Source organism: Lampris incognitus, chromosome 16, assembly GCF_029633865.1.
Source record: "Lampris incognitus isolate fLamInc1 chromosome 16, fLamInc1.hap2, whole genome shotgun sequence".
Lineage (NCBI taxonomy): Eukaryota > Metazoa > Chordata > Actinopteri > Lampriformes > Lampridae > Lampris > Lampris incognitus.
This window is the reverse complement of record NC_079226.1, coordinates 29,677,133-29,697,242: the sequence shown is the minus strand read 5'-3', so window position 1 is coordinate 29,697,242 and position 20,110 is coordinate 29,677,133. Positions and strand designations below refer to the sequence as shown.

At 45.9% G+C, this 20,110-nt stretch overlaps 2 protein-coding genes across 3 annotated transcripts; both read right to left on the bottom strand.

Annotated features, from left to right (window-relative positions):
- Positions 1 to 4,492: 4,492 nt before the first annotated feature.
- On the bottom strand, positions 4,493 to 6,607 carry tpgs1 (tubulin polyglutamylase complex subunit 1). The gene is made up of 2 exons (XM_056296389.1): positions 6,194 to 6,607; positions 4,493 to 5,908 (listed from the first exon to the last, which is right to left on the bottom strand). The coding sequence occupies exons 1-2, from the start codon at positions 6,514 to 6,516 to the stop codon at positions 5,263 to 5,265; spliced, it is 969 nt and encodes a 322-aa protein (XP_056152364.1). The 5' UTR covers positions 6,517 to 6,607; the 3' UTR covers positions 4,493 to 5,262.
- A 1,619-nt stretch (positions 6,608 to 8,226) lies between these two features.
- On the bottom strand, positions 8,227 to 19,144 carry LOC130126388 (inositol-3-phosphate synthase 1-B-like). Of its 2 annotated transcripts, none has more exons than XM_056295876.1 (11): positions 18,725 to 19,144; positions 18,226 to 18,352; positions 17,929 to 18,090; positions 17,080 to 17,209; positions 16,387 to 16,580; positions 15,641 to 15,790; positions 14,706 to 14,921; positions 13,542 to 13,706; positions 11,643 to 11,756; positions 10,303 to 10,520; positions 8,227 to 8,713 (listed from the first exon to the last, which is right to left on the bottom strand). In XM_056295876.1, the coding sequence occupies exons 2-11, from the start codon at positions 18,337 to 18,339 to the stop codon at positions 8,521 to 8,523; spliced, it is 1,656 nt and encodes a 551-aa protein (XP_056151851.1). In that variant the 5' UTR covers positions 18,340 to 18,352; positions 18,725 to 19,144; the 3' UTR covers positions 8,227 to 8,520. The 2 variants fall into 2 exon arrangements, with proteins under 2 accessions (XP_056151851.1, XP_056151852.1); XM_056295877.1 differs by having other exon boundaries at positions 18,226 to 18,348.
- Positions 19,145 to 20,110: the final 966 nt, after the last annotated feature.

Genomic DNA, 20,110 nt, shown 5'->3' with positions numbered 1-20,110 from the left:
TTGGCTAACACAACCACAAAGGACTGCACTGCTCTGGCCAAGGAAGCTGGCAAGTTTCTCTCCCACCAGTCAGCAACGCTGCATGGTCGTGCTGGACCCGGGCTGAGTCAACTCATTGCCACCGGGGGACATAGTGGTTGTTGCCGCTGCAGCAACAGTGACTCAACAGCAGCAGCAGTCCAACCTGCGTGTTTTTTTTACCATGCACAGCAGGATAAGCGGTTTGGATAATGGTTGGTTGGTTTTAATGTAAAGCCAATAATTGCCCCCTCCATGCAGCTTCAGCGTGGTGGGAAACACCAGAGCTGGCATTCAATAGTGGGCATGAGCGTCGGCCGAGCAAACAGCCTGCTGTGCATCTGTGACACCATCTCCGGGTGGTGGTTTCTGTATGACACCAGCGCGCAAAGGAGCGTCCTGCCCGCATCTAGAGTGGACATACTGGCTGAAGGACCCCCCCCCCTTCATGCCACCAGCAGCAACCCCATCCGCACTTAAGGCAGGCGGCATGTGGAGCTGTGTTTTGTGTTTTGGGGGGCAGGGTTTTTGTTATGGAAAGGTGACCATCCATCCTCTCGGCGCAGATTTCCTGTGCGCCTAAGGACTGACTGTTGGTGGATGTCAAAAACCGCCACCTGATAGATGCTGTAACCTTCTGCTTGTACCCATGTACACTCGGTGGAGCAGACTTCACCAGACTGTCTAGTTTGCTCATAGCCGTGGACAAGTTTCTCCATCTCCTCACAAATTTCCTGAGCCTGACGCAGCCCACCTTCTCATCATCCACCATCAAGCGTGGGGTGGAACACCACATCTCCACCACCAGCCCGCCTGTCTACACTGGGCTCGACACTTCAACCCAAGCAAGCTTGCCATTGTCAAGGCGGAATTTGAGAGCATGGAGCGACTCAGCATCGTTCGCCACTTCAACAGCCCGTGGGCTTTACCCCTCCACATCACTCTGAAGCTTGGTGGTGGGTGGCGCCCATGCAGTGATTACCGCCAGCTCAATGACGCAACGACACCTGACCACTACCCAGTCCCATGCATCCAGGACTTTTCCTCCCCCCTGGTGAGAAAGGTCATCTTCTCAAAAGTGGTTCTCGTCTGTGGTTACCACCAGGTGCCTGTCCACTCAGTGGATGTCCCCAAGACTGCGGTGATCACCCTGTTTGGCCTGTTCGAGTTCCTGAGCATGTTGTTTGGCCTAAAAAACACAGTGCAGACCTTGAAGCACTTCATGGCCTCTGTGCTGCATGATCTACCTTTCCTATTCCTTTAGCTGGATGAAATCCTTGTTGCCAGCACCTCCAGGGCAGAGCATGTGTCACACCTCCGTAATCTCTTCAAGTAGCTCAACCAACTCAGCCTCATCATCAACCTGGTCAAGTGCCAGTTTGGACTGACTACCATTGACTTCCTCACTGTGGCACTAAAGATAGGGTGGCCTCTGTCCTATCGAAGGTGGATCCCTTTACAACCTTTCCACGGCCAGTCACGGTGAAGTCCCTGCAGGGGTTTCTGGCCATGGTGAACATTTTCCACCATTTCATTCCCCGGGCTGCTCAACTCATATGGCCCCTTTACGAGGCCCTGAAAGGCAAAGCCGCCAAGCATGCCATGGACTGGTCCATGGAGAGGGACAAGGCATTTGCGGATGCCAAGACTGCTCTGGCTAATGTGGCAATGCTGGCTCACCCATCACCCAAGGCTCCCATCACCATCACCACGGACGCTTCAGATCATGTGGTCGGCACAGTGCATAAGCGGTAGGTGAACAGTGCCTGGCAGCCACGTGCTTTCTTCAGCTGACAGCTGCGCCCCAACAAACAGAAATACAGCACCTTCGACTGAGTACTCCTCAGCCTTTACCTTGCCATCCGACACTTCCGTTCCCTGCTGGAGGCCCAGCAGTTTACGGCGCTTGTGGACCACAAACCGCTCACGCTTGTTATGACTAAGATAGCCGAACCATGGTCCGCCCACCAGCAGCAACAGCTCTCCTTCATCTCTGAGTTCACCATGAACATACAACTTGTTACTGGCAAAAACAACCTCATTGCCAATTGCCTTTCCTGGGCCTTCACAGGGGCCGTCCACTTGGGACTTGACAATGCCTGCATGGCAGTTGATCAGGCCTATGACCTGAGCATGCAGGCTTGCAGCACTGCATTTAAGAACGTGGTTTCTGATTATGCTGGCACTGTGCTCCTGTGCGACATCTGTACAGGTCAGCTCCGGCCCATCGTTACCACCAGGTGTAAGTGGCAGGTTTTCGATGCTGACCAAGGCAGGAAGCCTTCTCAACAACTGGTGGCAGCTAAGTTCATCTGGCACGGGCTCAAAAAGGACATGAGAGACTGGGCATATGACTACATGGAGTGCCAGCGCTCAAAGGTGCACCGCCACACCAAAACCCCCCTGGCGCAGTTCTCAGTACCCGAAAGGAGGGTCGACCACATTAACGTGGACCTGGTGGGCCCCCTACCTCCCTTTCACAGTTTCACATACCTCCTCACCGTGGTAGACAGGTTCACTCGATGGCTGGAAGCCATCCCGCTGTCATAAACAACATCCACCGAGGTAGCTTGGGCGTTCATCGGAACTTGGGTTGCCCAGTGCGGCGCCCCATCTGACCTCTCCTCCGACCGAGGCCCATAGTTCACATCCGAGCTCTGAAACGAAGTCACAGAAAGCCTGGAGGTGAAGCTCCACTGCATCACCACATACCACCCACAGGCTAATAGGTTGTGCGAGTGGTTCCATCGCTCCATTAAGGCTGCTTTTCAGTCCAGCCTCAGGGACAATAGTTTGGTCAACAGGCTCCCGTGGGTCATGCTGGGCCTCAGGACCACTCTCAAGGAGGACCGGTAGTCCTCGTCCACGGAACTGGTTTACAGCCGACTGCTGCGGTTCCTGGGGGATTTCATCCCCAACGCTACGGTCCCTTAGTCTGCGACCCAACAGCAGTCCATGCTCCTGGACAGTGCTAGAGTCTTCGCACCTGTCCCCATATTGCAGCATGGTTATCCACAGTATAGCGTTCTGGCCAGCCTGCAGGCAGTAGAGTATATGGTCACCCTCCACAATGCCCACCATGGACCCCTTCAACCTCCCTATGATGGCCCATTCTGTGTCCTGGGGACAAACACTTCATGGTGGATGTCTTGGACTAGCCCGGCCTTGGACTAGCCCGGCCAGCATGATGGGGGCACCCCCCCTACCCTGCTCCCACACTGCCACAGGCCCCTTAAAGCTCCTCCAGCAGACACCCTGGCCGCTGACCCCATTCAGTCGAGCTGTTCCAGCCGGGCTGTTCCAGCCGGGCCATCTGGCCCCCCACCACGTTAGCTCTTCCTGTTATGGTGAATTTTTTTGGGGGGGGGGGTAGTTGATACTTCCATGGACTTATGGACATAATTCACCATAGCCTATTGTTCATTGTGATGTTCAACATGTACAGTTATGTTATGTGACTTTTTGTGTTGACTTGCTCACTTTAAGAGCTCAGTGCATAGCTATGGTAACGCGGGACATTACGGGTAATTTGGCTCTCAGTGTTGTTGTGGGCAGCGCCATTGCCCTGTTTGGTTGTTAGTGCAGCAATAAATGATACACGCATTGGTGTAGTCAAAGAGAGAAGTAGTTCGTCTCTGTTTTCTTGCAATTTCCACAGCTACTTAAAAAAAACTCTTGTTAAGGATCCAAAGACGTCAGTGGTTACAAGCTTGTATATTTGAGAGATTGCCTTTACTGTCATTGCTCAAAGCACAACGAAGTTGTTTGCCATCCCTGATGCATTAAATAAAACTGTACATTATAACCTTAGCAGTACTATATGATCTAGACAAATAAATTGCAAAGTGATCAGAGTATACTGTCAGTCAAGAAAGAGGGGTCGGAAGGGAAATGCTCATGCTATGTAAGCCAAGCCATGTAAAAATAACTCCCCTCTTCCAGCGGGGCTTACCATGAGCATCCTCCTCTGTCTCTGGAAAAAGTACTGCCGATGACGGATGCGCCGTTGAACCTCATTGCGTCTCTGAACATTCGCGTTGTTTATATCCCTCCTGCGCTTCATAAGCATGTATGTCATCAGAAACATCAGAGACCGTACTTTGTCCTCTTCTTCCATTTCCCACAGCCTCAACCGAGGAAAACTAGAGAGGATAATTATTTACACATAAAATACATCGCCTCGCATCAACAAATCGCTTCCGCTTTTCTTCTTCGTGTCTGACTACTCGGTAGACAGGAGGCGCCGCGCTGCCTCCCCGCGGCGCAACGATGGCGCATACGAGTACTACCAGTGGCCTATCCCACTTAATTCAAATTTAAACTTCCCAAAACAAAACCTCAGAAAAAATACCAACCGACTCTCAATGACTGAGACTGGAAACGAGAGATTTATTTAAGTTTGAATTCAAACACCCTGTGGGGAATTACCAATGAAAAAAATACGCTGGGGAAAATATCGGATGCTAAAGTAATTGTCAACTTTAATGGAGTTCAGTTATACATTGAAACATGAGTGCACTGGTTCACAGAATAGATTGGAAGAACACTCTTTGAAACAGGCTAGTGCCACTTTATTCGAGTGGAGCAACCATTAGCAACCAGTCCCTTCACCGTCACCCAGGAACCAACCACCCCCAAGCAACATCAAGTATATGTCAGTGAATATAACAATAATAATAATAATAATAATAAAGTGCAAATTTTACCATCGAATCAATCACAGTCACTTACTTTTGGCCTTTGTGTGCATATCACTGTCTCAATACTATAGTACACAATATTTAAATTCCATGTATTTATTATGTATTAAATAGTTTATCAAAATTCTCTGAGAATTAATTTTCTCCACTCTCTTTGACACAGCAGTGCTACTTTGTACTTTCTATGTTATTTCTGACAGATTTCTCAATTTCTCCCTACATCTATGTATATATGGAGCTGTACCTTGGTGTAATATTAATGATTAGGAGTAAGATAAAATAGTTACTGAACAAAGTGTAAACAAAACCAGATATTATGCATACTTTTAGCTGTGTGGGAATTTGTTGGTGTGTGTGAAATAAATTTGTGCCACTGTTTACTATTCTGATAAATTGAAATTTTTTTTATATATATATTTGTGTTCATGGGTAATATCTAATTCTAAACTCTAGATTAATTTACTAGGATTAGCTAACTAGTCACCAGCTCCGGCTATGAACGGCTGTACATATTTATATATTTATTAGAATACAGGATATAAACCTAGGACACAACTCTAACACGGGTAATAAAGAGTTCTGCTGCTGCATTCTCAAACTCCTTTGCATCCATGTTTCCACCTGGTCCCCCTGTCCTTGCTCCGGCCATGGCCTGGGCCAGCTTGTAGGGGGAAATCTTAGCGCTTGCTTCCAGGTAGCGACTTGCCTTCAGGTTAGTCTCCAGGCAGGAGTTGACCTTAGTGTTAGCGTTAGCACAGTGGCTAGCATCACAGCCTCTGGATGTCTCCAGGGCCTCCTGGAGGGTGCCGAGCACAGCTAGGCACAGTGCCCGTGACGCAGGCTTCTCAGCTGGGCAGCACACCTCAGCATAAAGTTTCTGTGCCTGGCGGATGTAGTCTGAGAACACAGCACATGTCAGCACACCATGTCGGAAGAGATCATAGGGGACAGCCTCATGGTCCTGGCAGTGGAGGCGGCGAAGCAGAGGAGCAGATGTGGAGGCAGGAACCCCGCCTTCACTGCAAAGGCACTGCAGTGTCTGAGTATAGAGGCTCCCTCTTACCCCACCACCAGTGCGGCCACTGTTACAGGAGCCTTCTGAGCCCTCGGAAATTCCGCTCTGAAATCTCCGGGGCCCAGTATGACTCAGAAGGTCATATGCAACTTGAACATTGTTACTGAAGGCACATCTAGAATTGAAATTCGAGCAGTTAAAAAGAGCAGCCAAAATGGTTGTGCACATTAGTTAAATCCAAATGTTAAGATTAACTATACAAAAGACCTGTATAAATTAAACGCATCTTAGATGAAAAACCAACATCAGCATCACTACATGTTGAGTAAACTTGTAGCCTACGTACAACTGGCTCCGGGACGCATTGGGTACCACAGCATGTGGATGTGATGTTCTAGCAGGCAAAGACTTCGAGTAACACTATAAATTGTTGCCTAAATAATTTCGTAATTCCACACACCTTTGCGAGTGATGCGCCAGCCGCAAATGCCACAGCGCCCTGTTGAGGTGCTGCTGCTGCTCTTGTGCGCCTGCGCAGTCATTCAGCTGGTCCCCATCGCCGCATCCGGCCGTTCCGGCGTCTGACACGGACGCCAAGTTACAGAAATGGTCAGCCAAAAAGCCGATGGGGTCTTCTGACTTGGCCTCGACCATCTTCAGGAGGGCTCCGCGGATCAGCTCTCCCACTCCCGTCTGCGTGAGAAACTCTCTGTCACCGTCCGATTTAGTTGGTTTGACTTCGGACATCCCTGATGTAGTCCCGCTCCTGCGCTTTTCCGCCATTGTTATCCGTGATGGCAACGGCGGAGGAAGTGCTTCATACCTCTGCTCCTCCGGTACCGTTGGAAAATGTAGTCTTTTCGTTACGAGGGGGGTGGCTGTTACTACTACTACTTTCGGCTGCTCCCGTTAGGGGTCATCACAGCGGATCACCCGTTTCCGTTTCTTCCTGTCCTCTGCATCTTCCTCTGTCACACCAGCCTCTGTCACATGTCCTCCCTCACAACATCCATAAAGCTCCTGTTTGGCCTTCCTCTTGTCCTCTTGCCTGGCAGCTCCATATTCAGCATCGTTCTCCCAGTATACCCACCATCTCTCCTCCACACATGTCCAAGCCATCTCAATCTTGCCTCTTGAATGTTATGCAATCTTGAATCTTGGATGTTATAAAAAAAATAATTGAAAACTAACAGTGATCAATTAGTATACTTGTTTGAATAAAATGAAAATGTATTTCATTTTAAAATAAAGTATCACTGCATGGGAATTGAATCCAGTGTAACTTTTAATACAAATCTATCACTCGTGATAAAATGCATTTGATTTTAAAATAAAGTATCAATGCATGGGAAATAAATGCAAATAAAAAAATAAATCATTTCTAAAAGTAATCTTGCTTTAACTGATTAGCTTAATTAACTATATGATGCTTTTTGTTTCAGTGTCAGTCAGTTTTAAGTTGATATATTGCGATTAGAACTTCTTTCTGTGGAAATTTGAGCTTTTATTTTAGCGCCTTGTAGTTCCATTCACCACCATTTTCATTTAAGGTTTTAGATTCGAGAGCCTCTTCCTGTTAATCATACGGCACGCCCATCACTGAGATCTGGGCTCGATTTCCTTTGCCTTCATCTTCTCGGTCCTTTGGTAAATAGCCCCTCCGGTTGATGAAACAGAGCATCGTCGTTAGTAGTTTTCTACTAAATGTCTGCAAAAAAACAGTTTCAGCAAAATGATGTGAGTTGTTTCATCCAAACTGTGTGAATACGCAACTGTATCCGCCATGTTGAGACGGCAATTCCCAGTCCGTGTTCACTTGCACTTGCAACACAAACGAAGTAAGGAAAGGAGATGAAGGCAAAGGAATCGAGCCCAGATCTCACTGATGGGCGTGGCGTATGATAGACGGGAAAAGGCAGCTCTCTACTCCAAAACCAAACGCTTCTTAAATGAAAATGGTGGCGAATGGAACTGCAAAGCACTAAAATAAAAGCTCGCCCTTATTGAAATATCCACAGAAAGAAGTGTTAATCACAACATTTCAACTTAAAACTGACTGACACCGAAACAAAAGCATATATTCAATTAAGCTAATTGGTTCAAGATTACTCTTAAAAATTATCTATATTTGCATTTATTAATTGATGTTTTCAATTAATTTTTTTTAACATCCACCCCTCATATTTCACTCGGTCGCCCTGGTCCATGCTGTCACGTACTGTCTACAAAGACGCCACAAAAAGTCATCCGTCGATTGAAGACTGTGACTTGAAAAATGCAGAGGACTTGACACAAAAATTTCACCTCTGCCTCACACTTCCTGTCAGAGAGATAGACTACATCCATCCATTATCCAAGCCGCTTACCCTAGTTAGGGTCGCGGGATGCTGGAGCGTATCCCAGCAGTCATTGGGCGGCAGGTGGGGAGACACCCCGGCCAGGCCACCAGTCCATCACAGGGCCATAATACAAAATAACGATCAGGTCAGTAAGTACAAACTATAACTGTCAAGTTTTTATTAGCATCTATAGGTAGTTCATTTTGACGATCATACAGAATCGTAGTGTTAGGGTACACCAATGCAAGTCCGTTGATGATTATTTTTACATAGACTTAAACAGCCTATACCATGCAAGGATTCTCTGAAACATTCATGGGGGTCCATCAGAGATATCAATGTCAGTTTAAACCAAATAACATGCCTTAGGATTTCTGATAAATGGAATTACAGTGACAACTGAGAGATGTGCGTTTCTGTTCTATCCTGGGATAGGTATCTAAGATCACTATTCAAGCGTTGCCTTATTGACATGTGGACTGACTCCATTGGTTAGAGGTACGTGGTTCCTGTTGATAAGAGCCGCTTTGTTCCTAGCAGTCATTTCGCTGTGGATGTGGTGGCTGTGGAGGGGCAGAAAGCCTTTCTGCAGCTTGTGCTCCAGATGCATGTGGTTCTGAGGGGGCAGTCCAAGGCAAGCCCTGAAACAGAGAATCAGGAGAAAGAACTTGTGTAATTAAAGCTACAATGCTAGGCGTTGTTGCTTTTTCTTAACTTACTCATATCTAAAGTGATACTGTACTGATGTTTAATTACTCCAAATACCAGAGAGCCAGTAGCCAGTGCTGTTGTGTCAGCAACAGCTACATTGTCAAAATAATACGTTTTAACTGTTGATGTACTTTCTGTTGGTAAAGGTCTTCTAAGAGTTTGGTCTGTCATATCCGTTAGCCACAAAAAGTTTCCTCTTCCCACTCACTGCTCTGTGTTATTCTTCAGCCTTTGGCTGTTATGGTGAAGCCATAAAATATGTGCTGAATCATTTTCCACAGGAAAGTCCTGCACCATTAACATGGCACTATTAAAATGAGCAACTTACAAAAGCATTTGTCATTTGGACAATGGTGGATAAGCTGTTGTCTTAAAAATTCCATGACGAAACAACATGCTCACCAATGCATTACTTCCATAAAACATCTTTGATTGCAATTATCTTTAATGTGTTGTCTAATCTCTAGTTTCTCAAACCGTAGGCTGACACACAAAGTGGATCAAGTGCCATCTTTTTTATGTAATCAGATCCATCCATCCATCCATTATTCAAACCGCTTATCCTGCTCTCAGGGTTGTGGGGATGCCGGAGTTTACTAAATCTGTAATCAGATTTGCTTCAAAAATCAATAACTACAGTGAAAAAAGGAAAAATGTGGAAAATGTGATTTACATATGCCCATCATGTCATAAAGACGAGTATACATTTTTCCGAAGGATAGTCACTTCAGCAAATCACAACAATTTGTTTCGCATTGTCAATTACCACCACGTTCACTCGAGGGGATGAGGCAAAACAAACAAGGCTGACTGAAGTAAGTGACCAACATGTACAAAGAAAGGAACAAGTGCTGCTTACTGTAGCATAATTGAAAGTTTGTGCAAACATACGCTTTACATGTGAAACATTTACTAATTCCATTCTATTCCATTATCCAAACTGCTTATCCTGCACTCAGGGTCGTGGGGATGCTGGAGCCTATCCCAGCAGTCATTGGGCGGCAGGCAGGGAGACACCCCGAACAGGCTGTCAGCCCATCACAAATGTACTAATTTAATATAATTCATATTTGGAAATATATTTGTGGAATTATTTTCTTCAGATACAAATTGATAAATATTTGTGTCTGGGAAAAGACACTTGTGGTTTACAGTACTTGTTTGTAAGACATGATCATGTGTATATCATGTTCTCTGTATTTATTCATATAAGGTTTCACTGTAAATATGGATTCATCCTTTTAAGTGTTGCCTTATTTGAGTGGCAATGTTGAATTTTTGGTATTATTGAGTTTTGACTTTTTAAATCAACTTTCTACAGTAGACAAAGAAAAAATATTTAAATGTCAAATTTATGGACTTGATCACAAAATACAAAAGATGCTAATGTTTGGTGGTTTTCAACAATGTGGCAAGGATTTGAATATTAGAACGTGTATTTGCCTCAGATTTTTCACATCTAGCCCTCCCATGCATCAATGAAGAAACCCAACCCCTATGTAGTTGAATTGGTACAGACCTCATGATGTTCTCTATGCAGGCTCTCTGGCGGAAAAAGGCATTGACAAGCGGGGCTCCTGGGGGGACCAGCGGGGCCTTACAGAGGAAGGACAGCAGACCTAGGACACTGTGGAAAGACTGGAAGTCCTCCTCTCCCTGAGGACGGACCGCTATACGCTGACACAGCTCCGTCAGGATCACCAGGTCCAGAATAATAGGGCTGGCCAGCAGCGAGTCCTTTTTGTGCAAGAGCAACACACAGTTACTTCAGAACAGAGTATGATGGCGTGGTTCAGTGAAATGGGACAAATTAGTGCAAATAAAGACATTTAGTGATATACTTGCATCTACATGGAGGAAGTAGAATATCTTACTGAACAGATAAAAGGAAAAATGAGGGACTATAAAGTAGAAAGGCTATGTGCACAGACTGGTCTTGGGTCAACCCTGGTCACAATGCATAAATAGTATTAAGTCTCCATGTCTGTGCTTAAATAAGTGCCCATTGCATTCTTGTAGTTTGCTGATGAGTTTTCGCTGTATACGTTTTTCAAGTGCTAGATGGCGTCTAGACTGGCGGTTCTCAAACTGGTATGTGTACTACTTATGGCATGCCAGATTACTATGGAAATGTATTGTATGCTCTGAGAAATTCACAAAACCTAATCAAAATCACTAAAATATTGCAACATACCAAATTAGTGATTTACTTAACTAGTATAATTCTAGTGTGATCTTATTATCATAGTATAGTATTGGAGGTGTGATTGTATCTGCCAAAGAAATCTCTTTACAGGTTTCCTTTTTACTTTTGGCATGCTGAAAGATTGTAGTATGCTGGAGGTTCATGAGTGTGTATTTGTGCGTACTCATGTTAGTCATTAGGATTTCTTTTGTGGCTTAGCAAATTGGCAGCTTGTAGATGGTACCTGGATGCTTTGGTTTGATCAGAGGTGGTGCTTGGCCCAACAAGTTTGAGAACCACCAGACCAGACTTTGCAGAGTTGTGCACGTAATTTGAGCTCAGCCACCTCGTGAGATTGCCCAGCTGATTCAATCATTATGTGAGCTCAATTAGATTTTTAAGCATTCAGACTTGTCAGTTAATGGCAGACTTGTTGGTCTGCTATGTTTTTATGGCCCAAGGCTGCATTGAGATGACAAGTGTAACAAAGGCCTTAAAAAACATGTCTGTTTTAAGCCAGGAGTGAGTGCAACAAGTTGACAAAAGCCTAGAAAGGTTATGTTGACAGATGGATTTCCTGACCTTACATTTGGAAACTGTCCCACTAGGTCTGCATTCTTTAAATTTCACAGATAAATACATTCCCATCCTATCCAGATGAAGTGACCACTGACCTCGCAGGTGTTGTGCAGTGCGATTGTGTTGGTACCCCCCATCATGATTTCAGAGGTGTATTCATCCATGGCACGCTTGCTGTCTCCCACATATGGGACATATTTAATTACCACCTGAAATCGTGCACAAACATAATGACATAAAAGGGCAATTACTATATTTGTTATGGCTTGACAGTCTCTCCCTAATCTCTCCGTTTCTCCGAGTCAGTACATACACTGATGACCCAAAACATTATGACCACCTGCTTAATATGCTGTTGGTCCTCCATGTGTCAACAAAACAGCTCCAACCAGGCCGAGGCATGGACTGCTGAAGGTGTCCTGTGGTATCTGGCACCAAAATATTAGCAGCAGATCCTTCAAGTCCTGTACGTTGTGAGGTGGAGCCGCCATGGGTCAGACTTGTCTGTCCAGCACATCCCACAGATGCTCAATCGGATTGAGATCTGGAGAATTTGGAAGCCAAGGCCACACCTTGAACTATTCGTGTTCCTCAAACCATTCCCAAACAATGTGTGCAGTGTGGCAGGGAGCATTATCCTGCTGAAAGAGGCCATTGCCATCAGGGAATACCATTGCCATGAAGGGGTGTACCTGGTCTGCAATGATGTTTAGGTAGGTGGCACATGTCAAATTGATGTCCACATGAATGGCTGGACCCAGGGTTTCCCAGCAGAACATTGCCCCTGAGCATCAGACTCCCTCCGTTGGCTTGTCATCTTCCCACAGTGCATCCTGGTGCCATCACTTCCCCAGGTAAACGGCGCAAACGTACAGGGCCATCCACGCGATCTAAAAGAAAATGGGTCTCATCCGACCAAGCAACCTTCTTCTACTGCGCCAAGGTCCAGTTCTGACACTCACATGCCCATTGTACATGCTTTTGACATAGGACAGGGGTCATAATGGGCACTCTGACCAGTTGGCGGCTATGCAGCCCCATACGCAGCAGGGTGCGATGCACTGTGTTGTGACACGTTCCTCCCGTAATCATCATTAAACATTTCTGTGACTTGTGCCACAGTAGTCCTTCTGTCGGTTCAACCAGATGGGATAGCTTTCATTGCCCTCGCATATCGATGTGCCTTGGGCGCCCAACACCCTGTCGCTGGTTTGTGGTTAGTTCCTCCTCGGACCACTGTTGGTAGATACTCACCACTGCTGACCCGGAGCACCCCACAAGCCCTGCTGTGTCAGAGATGCTCTGACCCAGTTGTCTGGCCATAACAATTTGGCCCTTGTCAAAGTCGTTCAGGTCTTTACTCCTGCCCATTTCTCCTGCATCCAACACGTTGACTACGAGAACTGATTCTTCGCTTACCATCTAATCTACCCCGACCGTGAAAAGTGCCCTTGTTTGGAGATGATAAACGTCATTCCATTAATGTGTGAGTGGCCATAATGTTTTGACTCATATAGTCAAACCCCATACAGGTCTTGTTCTTCTCTGTCTATCGAGTGCTGTGTTTAAATTAGACTGGGTCTTTAAAACTTAGCTATATACGTAGATCAGCATTTACATCTTCAAGCAGGAACGAAAACCTGAAGAATAAATGCTGAGGGTTACAGCCCCAATATTCTTGGCTCTATAGCATGCCAACTGTGGTATTTTTTCCGTTTGCATGTCCTGGTGACCCTTTTTCAATTTTGATACTGTGCTCAAAAGGAGCAATTTTCCTCTCAAGGGCACAGTGATAGAGACAAAGGTGCTCCTACACTTATTGCTGCTTTTTGGCTTACTACCTTTCTCTGTACGACTTAACAACATAAAGCTGAGCGATCAGGTCTGACTCTTGTGTTGTAGAAGTTGTGTTACCTGTTCTAGCTAACTCTCTCTCTCACACACACACACACACACACACACACACACACACACACACACACACACACACGTACACAGTGGTCAGGTTTCTCTCCGGGCTGGTACAGTATGGGGTTGGACTGGACCATGTCATCCACCACGTTGCTTTTGGAGATCTCCTTGGAGCGGAACTGCAGCGGAGCCGACAGGTTCTTCCCATCATTGTTGCCAAGGTGATTGTAGCTGACAATGGAGGTTGGCTGTCATGGAGACAGGCAGCTCATTTAGAATCTCTTTTATTCAGAAAATGTAAAAAAAAAAGTGTGTGGGTGTGTGTGGACTCTTATCTTTAAATCATCCAAATGCACCGTCACAGGGAGAAATCAGACAAGTATTCCATAGGAAACACTTTTAAATATAAAATTATTCACTCTGCCGGCTTCATCGTGTGATAAAGAATATTAACATTTGAAAATGCTTGCACGTGGAATTGTCAATCAACATGCTCGCTGATATTGCTTATAGAGATTAAGATTTCACTTTTTTTGGGGGGAGGGGATTTTTTCCCCCCTTTTCTCCAATTGTACTTGGCCAATTACCCCATTCAATTACCCGAGCTGTCCCAGTCACTGCTCCAGCCCCTCTGCCGATCCGGGGAGGGCTGCAGATGACAACATGCCTCCTCCGATACATGTGGAGTCGCCAGCCGCTTCTTTTCACCTGACAGTGAGGAGTTTCACCAGGGGCACATAGCATGTAGGAGGATCACGCTATTCCCCCCAGACCGACCAGAAGATGTGCTAGTGCAGCGACCAGGCCACATACCCACATCCGACTTCCCACCCGCAGACACGGCCAATTGTGTCTGTAGGGACACCTGACCAAGCTGGAGGTAACTCGGGGATTCGAACTGCGATCCCCATGTTGGTAGGCAACAGAATACACCACCACACCACCCAGACGCCCACTAAGATTTCACACTTTTAATGTCAGTTTTATTTGTCATGCCGAAAGAGACCTATTAAAATCTCAGCACAATCCTGGTTCTGGCTGAGAGAACCTTCCACATATACACAACAGCAAACCTCACTGACCTCCGCTCAATTACTGCAAACTGACTCTCATATAGTTTTATGCATAATACAAACATACGTATGTGATCATAAGTCAAAGGTCTGATCCGGTGGGATCAGTGTCAAATCATTTGGTTAGTGTTCTTCCTTCCTTCTTTCCTCCTTCAGATTATCCCTCCCTCTCACCTTGATGCCTGCGCTGACCAGGAAGTCCACCAGTACTGACTTGATCTTGGTCTGACCTGACTTGAAGTCGTCTCCACCGATGAACACTCCTTGCTGCACAGCCAGCTCTACAGCCCCGGGAACGAAGGTGTTTTGCGGGGAGCCGTTGATGTAGGCACAGCCCTCCAATATGCTGGCCACGGCAAAAAGAGTGGAGGGAGAAACCTCTGCACCAGACTGCAAATTCAAAAATGAGATCTTCATTGCGACACAACATTTCATCATTGTACAGTATAGATATTATTGTTACTTTGCAAGACAGTCACAGCGCCATGTGCATAACCTGGCTCATAAGGCTTTACATTGTCTGTGGCAGTCTTCTCATCATCTCTGTTGTACAAGTATACAATGGACTGCAGTGATTGTTTACAATTGCATAACTCTCGGAAGACAATATATTTGTGAAATAGACAATAGTAGATGTATAATGTAGACTAAATATAAAATAACCACCAGCACCAACAAGAGCAAATCATAGTTTTGTACTCCTCAATTGAGATTAGTGATAGCAATGTGGTTCATAGTCACTGTGGCCTTTGAATGTGCCTTGTAAAGTGTAAAGGATGTATCTTTTAGTCTTTAAAGGTTTATAATCACACAGTGTGATTTAGAGTTGGAAGTTGAATGGGTAACCCTTAGCCGCAGGACATCAAAACACAGTTTAAATTGATTTCACAAATACAGATTATGCTACACCCTACAACACTATTTACTGGCCAATTCTACTAAATCAGAACTTGTCAATGAAATGATCCCTTTAAACTGCACCTTTCCAAGAGAAAGACGAGTTTTGTGACTACTGCATCCATACGTCACTAAACAAAACCTTTGCTTTCAGCTGAACCCTGAATAAACCTTTTCACACTCAAACCTTTCTCACCCATCCCTTCCCTTACCTGGATGGCAGCTAGTAGGTTCTGGGCGGTGTCATTGACCCCGGGTATAATATCACAGAAGCGCTCGGTGTTGGCAGTCCACAAGACGATGACTTTATCTACACCACTTGACTGACGGAAGTCCCTGATATCAGCTCTGAGTTGGTCTACCTGGAGCACCATAGCAGAAGCATTAACCCTTCATTCATCGACACAGAAATCACTTTCAGACACCAATACGTCGTTTAATTTCATGAGGAGGAGGGACTGTTAAAAGGTGGTGCATCTCCGTCTTTTAAGCTTTTTTTTCCTTTGGATTTTTCCCCTTTTCTCCCCAACTGTACTTGGTCAATTACCACACTCTTTCGAACAGTCTCGGTTGCTGCTCCACCCCCTCTGCTGAGCTGGGGAGGGCTGCAGACTACCACATGCCTCCTCCAATACATGTGGAGTCGCCAGCCGCTTCTTTTCACCTGAGTGAGGAGTTTCCCCAGGGGGATGTTGCACGTGGGAGAATCACACTACTCCCCCCAGTTCCCCCTCCCCCCCAAACAGGCACCCCGACTGACCAGAGGAAGTGCTAGTGTCGCGACCAGGACACATACACACATCCGGCTTCCCACCCGCAGACATGGCCAATTGTGTCTGTAAGGATGCCCGACCAAGCCGGAGGTAACACGGGAATTCGAACCGGGATCCCCGTGTTGATAGGCAACGAAATAGACTGCCCCCTCTGCCTTTTAAGCTTTGCTGGTCAGTTGACCTACTTGCTCTGCCGTGGTCCCTGTCAGGACGTTGTCAGCCCGACTCTGTTGGTTAGCAGCTATGAATTCTGGGATGTAGATAGAGGATCTGGGTTTTAGGCAGCTCATATGAGGGCGGAGCTTCTCTTGTAATGTCCAGTCAAGTACTTGCGCTCGCTCCATTGCCTGGCCGAGGTCCATTGATGAGATGTCCCATCCTAACAGCAATACATGTGCAGATGAATACAGGCATACATAAGTAAATGCACATGAGGACACATGTGAACACACACATATACCCGCAACTCAGTGCTATGTCACTTTTCAACCTCTCATTGTCCATACAAAATGTGCTAACTTTACAAATACTTCTCTGCAAACTCATTCATAAGTAAAATGTTCTTTAACCTGTCCCAAAGAATGAACGCTTACAGTCAACACATAAAGACATTCCACAACATACATAGATCCCCTGGCTGTCTCCTTGAGAGAGAGAGTGAGAGTGAGAGTGTGTGTGTGTGTGTGTGTGTGTGTGTTGAGAAGGGCAACTACAGGGCAACCGCTTGGTCCCAATAGCCAGCCTGGGCTAACTTTCAATCTATTTTTTTAAAAATCATGCTGACCTCCCATCCCCCCAAACACACACACACAATAATCCTGCACAGTTTCTTAGTGAGAGGTCAGACCTTTAACCTTGCTGTCTAGGATCAAGCGTACCGTCAAAGATAATATCATCAGGCTGCACCATGGGTAAGAGGTCACGGAAAGGCACGTTGACCTCTCCATCCGGTCCCATTCCCAGACAAACAGTAGATGCCTGCAGGAGGGAGCCGAAATAGTTCGCCTTCTAAAGAATGCGGAGGAGAGAGGAAGAAAAAGAATTGTACAATCATTCTCTTCAAAATTTAATAATCCCTGGCTGTATGTTCAATTATATTTAGTAACACAATGTGTTAGGTGAATCAAAGGTATGAGAAAAAAAAGGGACATGACAGGATCTGACAGAGAGGTGAGAATGAACGGCCTTATAAGGTTATGTCCCACAGTTGCTGGGCCAGTCAGCAAAGCTCTTAACAGTCTGCTGAACCTGTCAGCACATCATTGTTATAATGAAGCTTCATCCCTTTGCCATTGTATCAGGGGATGGAGAGTATATTTAGAAAATGGGGCAAGATGCTCCTCTGTTAGCGCCCTGTAAGCTCCCTAATGGCAGCTTCCCAAATTATCTCAGGCCATCTTCCACAGCGAACCAAACACAGCAAATGCTTGCGGCATATCAAAATTGACACTGGAAACAGTGAATAACAGGCTAACATTCATTGTTGGTGTGCGTTGGTGTGTATTGTGTGCGACTATTCATCAAGTGGGGACATATGTGCTAACCTGGGACATTTTGATGATCCCCACAATTTCCAAGAGTTAGGATTTGTGTTTAGGATTATGGTTAGAATTAGCATTACGTTAAAACTACAGTAAGGGTTAAGGTTAGGGCTCGAATGTAGGTCAATGAAGGGTCCCGACAAATACAGGGAGACAAAGCTGTGTGCATGCACCTGTGCCACTCACCTTCTCCCCAGTCTTGGTCCTCCAGGTGAGGCCCAGTTTGTTGGCCAGTACAGCCGCTGTGACAGTGGTCCCGTTGTTGCCTCCCCATCCCACCAGCATCACACCAAGCCGGGGCACGCATCTCTGGGTGCGGAATGTCAGCTCACAGGTGGAGGGGGTCACCTTGATCCACAGCAAGATTGGGAAGAGGGAAATTTTGTGGATTAATATATAATCGTACTGCCAACGTGTGGGGTGGTGTGTACACCAGAGTTTTTGGTAAAAGTAAAAAATAAAATAAAATAAAATCTGACTTACAGTAATTATATCCCCTTTTCTGTGTACTGCTGTGGTTTGGTACGAATACCGAGCCTCAATGTGCGTTTCTGCGTACCTCACATTAGGACTGCTGATCTGAATGTGCTCCGACATGGCTGCAGTCTGGCTAAGGGGGAGGAGGACAGAGACACGAATCGGTGTTTACGAGAATGAATTTATTCCGCCTACGCATTCTGTGTGCAGTCCTTTGACATGGTCATTATTGCATTTCCACCGGCGCACTTCACCGGTCGTCATACGAGCGGATGGAGGAGGTGGTACGCGTTTCGTATGGGAAGCAGGAGCACCTGGAAACGTCCATAATACACCGATCAAATGTTACACACGGCGAACTGTGGCATCCGTGATTCGCCACGTCGAGGTCACGGAGCAAAATGAGGTAACAACAAAAAAACAAACAAAAAAAAACAAAAGAAAAAATGCTCACGGGGAAGAAAATGGATGAAAAAAAAAGAAGAAGAAGGAGAAATCTACTCACCCCCGTGTCTGACGTCGGAAGATTTCTTAACTTAAAATGAAGTCGGTGTGTTTCGCTGACGGTTTAAATTGGTATAAGTCAGGAAAATCGCCAGATATCTGCCGTCGGTGCTCCTCACTCAGCCGCGCCGGTTCCTCACACAAGCTGCCGAGGCGAACATGTGCCCTTACGCAACAGCAGCAGCGAACGACGCTGATGTCTCGTAGATTCGGGCTGATTTCCCGACACCCTGCTGCTACTGCTAGTACACACACACACACAACACCCCGGGTCTGTGAGAGGAGTGTCTACAGCGGCCATCTGTTGAGACACGGACGTTGAAAAAGATATTTTAAATGACCTTGTGAACACGCGGAACGTCAGTTTAAAATCCTACACCAATTCAATAATGATACGCGCCACGGGGTAGACAGAGAGAGAGAGAGAGAGAGAGAGAGAGAGAGAGAGAGTATCAAAATACGTATATTTCTTTCTCGAGCCTTTAACCCGGACTCGAATTTCATCAGTGCCCCGGAAACAAGACGTGCGCAGACCTCCTGTTCATACTGACACGACGTGTGACTGCGACCAAAGCGAGAAACGCGTTACGCTTGAGTTGCCCAGTATGGACGTCTATAGTACATCCATGGTATGGACCGACCCAAACCTCAGCGTTAAGAGGAAGTGGCACATCCGGTCTTATCTCTCTTCGTTCTGATCGATTTTATTCTATTTATCATTTAACAAGACATAATTGTTAAAGGTTTACTTTATACAGCTAGTCTAATAATTCCCTATGGATGTGCACTAGTTCTCCAAGAGAGTCATCCTCTCGCCCAGTGATGGCCATATTGAGCAAGATTACAAAAACAAAAACCTACCAATGGTTGTCTAAAGATCTTTGTTGGTTAAACGTCTCCTTTGTCTCAAGGGGGATCCTTGTGGGATTTGTTGCTGGTGGCAGCAGTTTGCTAAGTTCTCTGGAAAAAGAAAATGGCTGAAGCTTCGGGGGCCCATATCGTTGTTTCTGTGATTCATGAGCCACTTTTGGTATTGTTTTGATATACACAGGTAGATGTGGCAGATCGGGCAATATGAGTTAGACCCACATCATAAAAGCTGTGACACAAGGGCGGGTATAAGGGGTGACCACGGGTGTCCGAGACCACCTGGACCCCCCGATGCCACCCTACCATCTAAACAAACACCGAATCTGTACAGACCAACAGGAGTATACAGCTGATGAGGTGGTGGAATAAATAGGCTACACAAAAATCATTAGCTTTCCTTAAACATGTCCTTTTATGAGGCCAGGATGACCACAGCATTTGGCATTTGCCTAGTTCACCCAATTACAGGGAGCTGATCAGGTTCACAAGTTGCTCACCCAGCACATAAGCTGGTATG

Coding starts and splice junctions, on each gene's coding strand:
- tpgs1 (XM_056296389.1), bottom strand. CDS start 6,516: ATGGCGGAAAAGCGCAGGAGCGGGACTACATCAGGGATGTCCGAAGTC. Junction 5,909..6,193: donor CTGGCGCATCACTCGCAAAG/GTGTGTGGAATT, acceptor TTTCAATTCTAG/ATGTGCCTTCAGTAACAATG.
- LOC130126388 (XM_056295876.1), bottom strand. CDS start 18,339: ATGTCGGAGCACATTCAGATCAGCAGTCCTAATGTGAGGTACGCAGAA. Junction 13,707..14,705: donor TGGTCAGCGCAGGCATCAAG/GTGAGAGGGAGG, acceptor TCTCCATGACAG/CCAACCTCCATTGTCAGCTA. Junction 11,757..13,541: donor GAGAGAAACCTGACCACTGT/GTACGTGTGTGT, acceptor GCACGATTTCAG/GTGGTAATTAAATATGTCCC.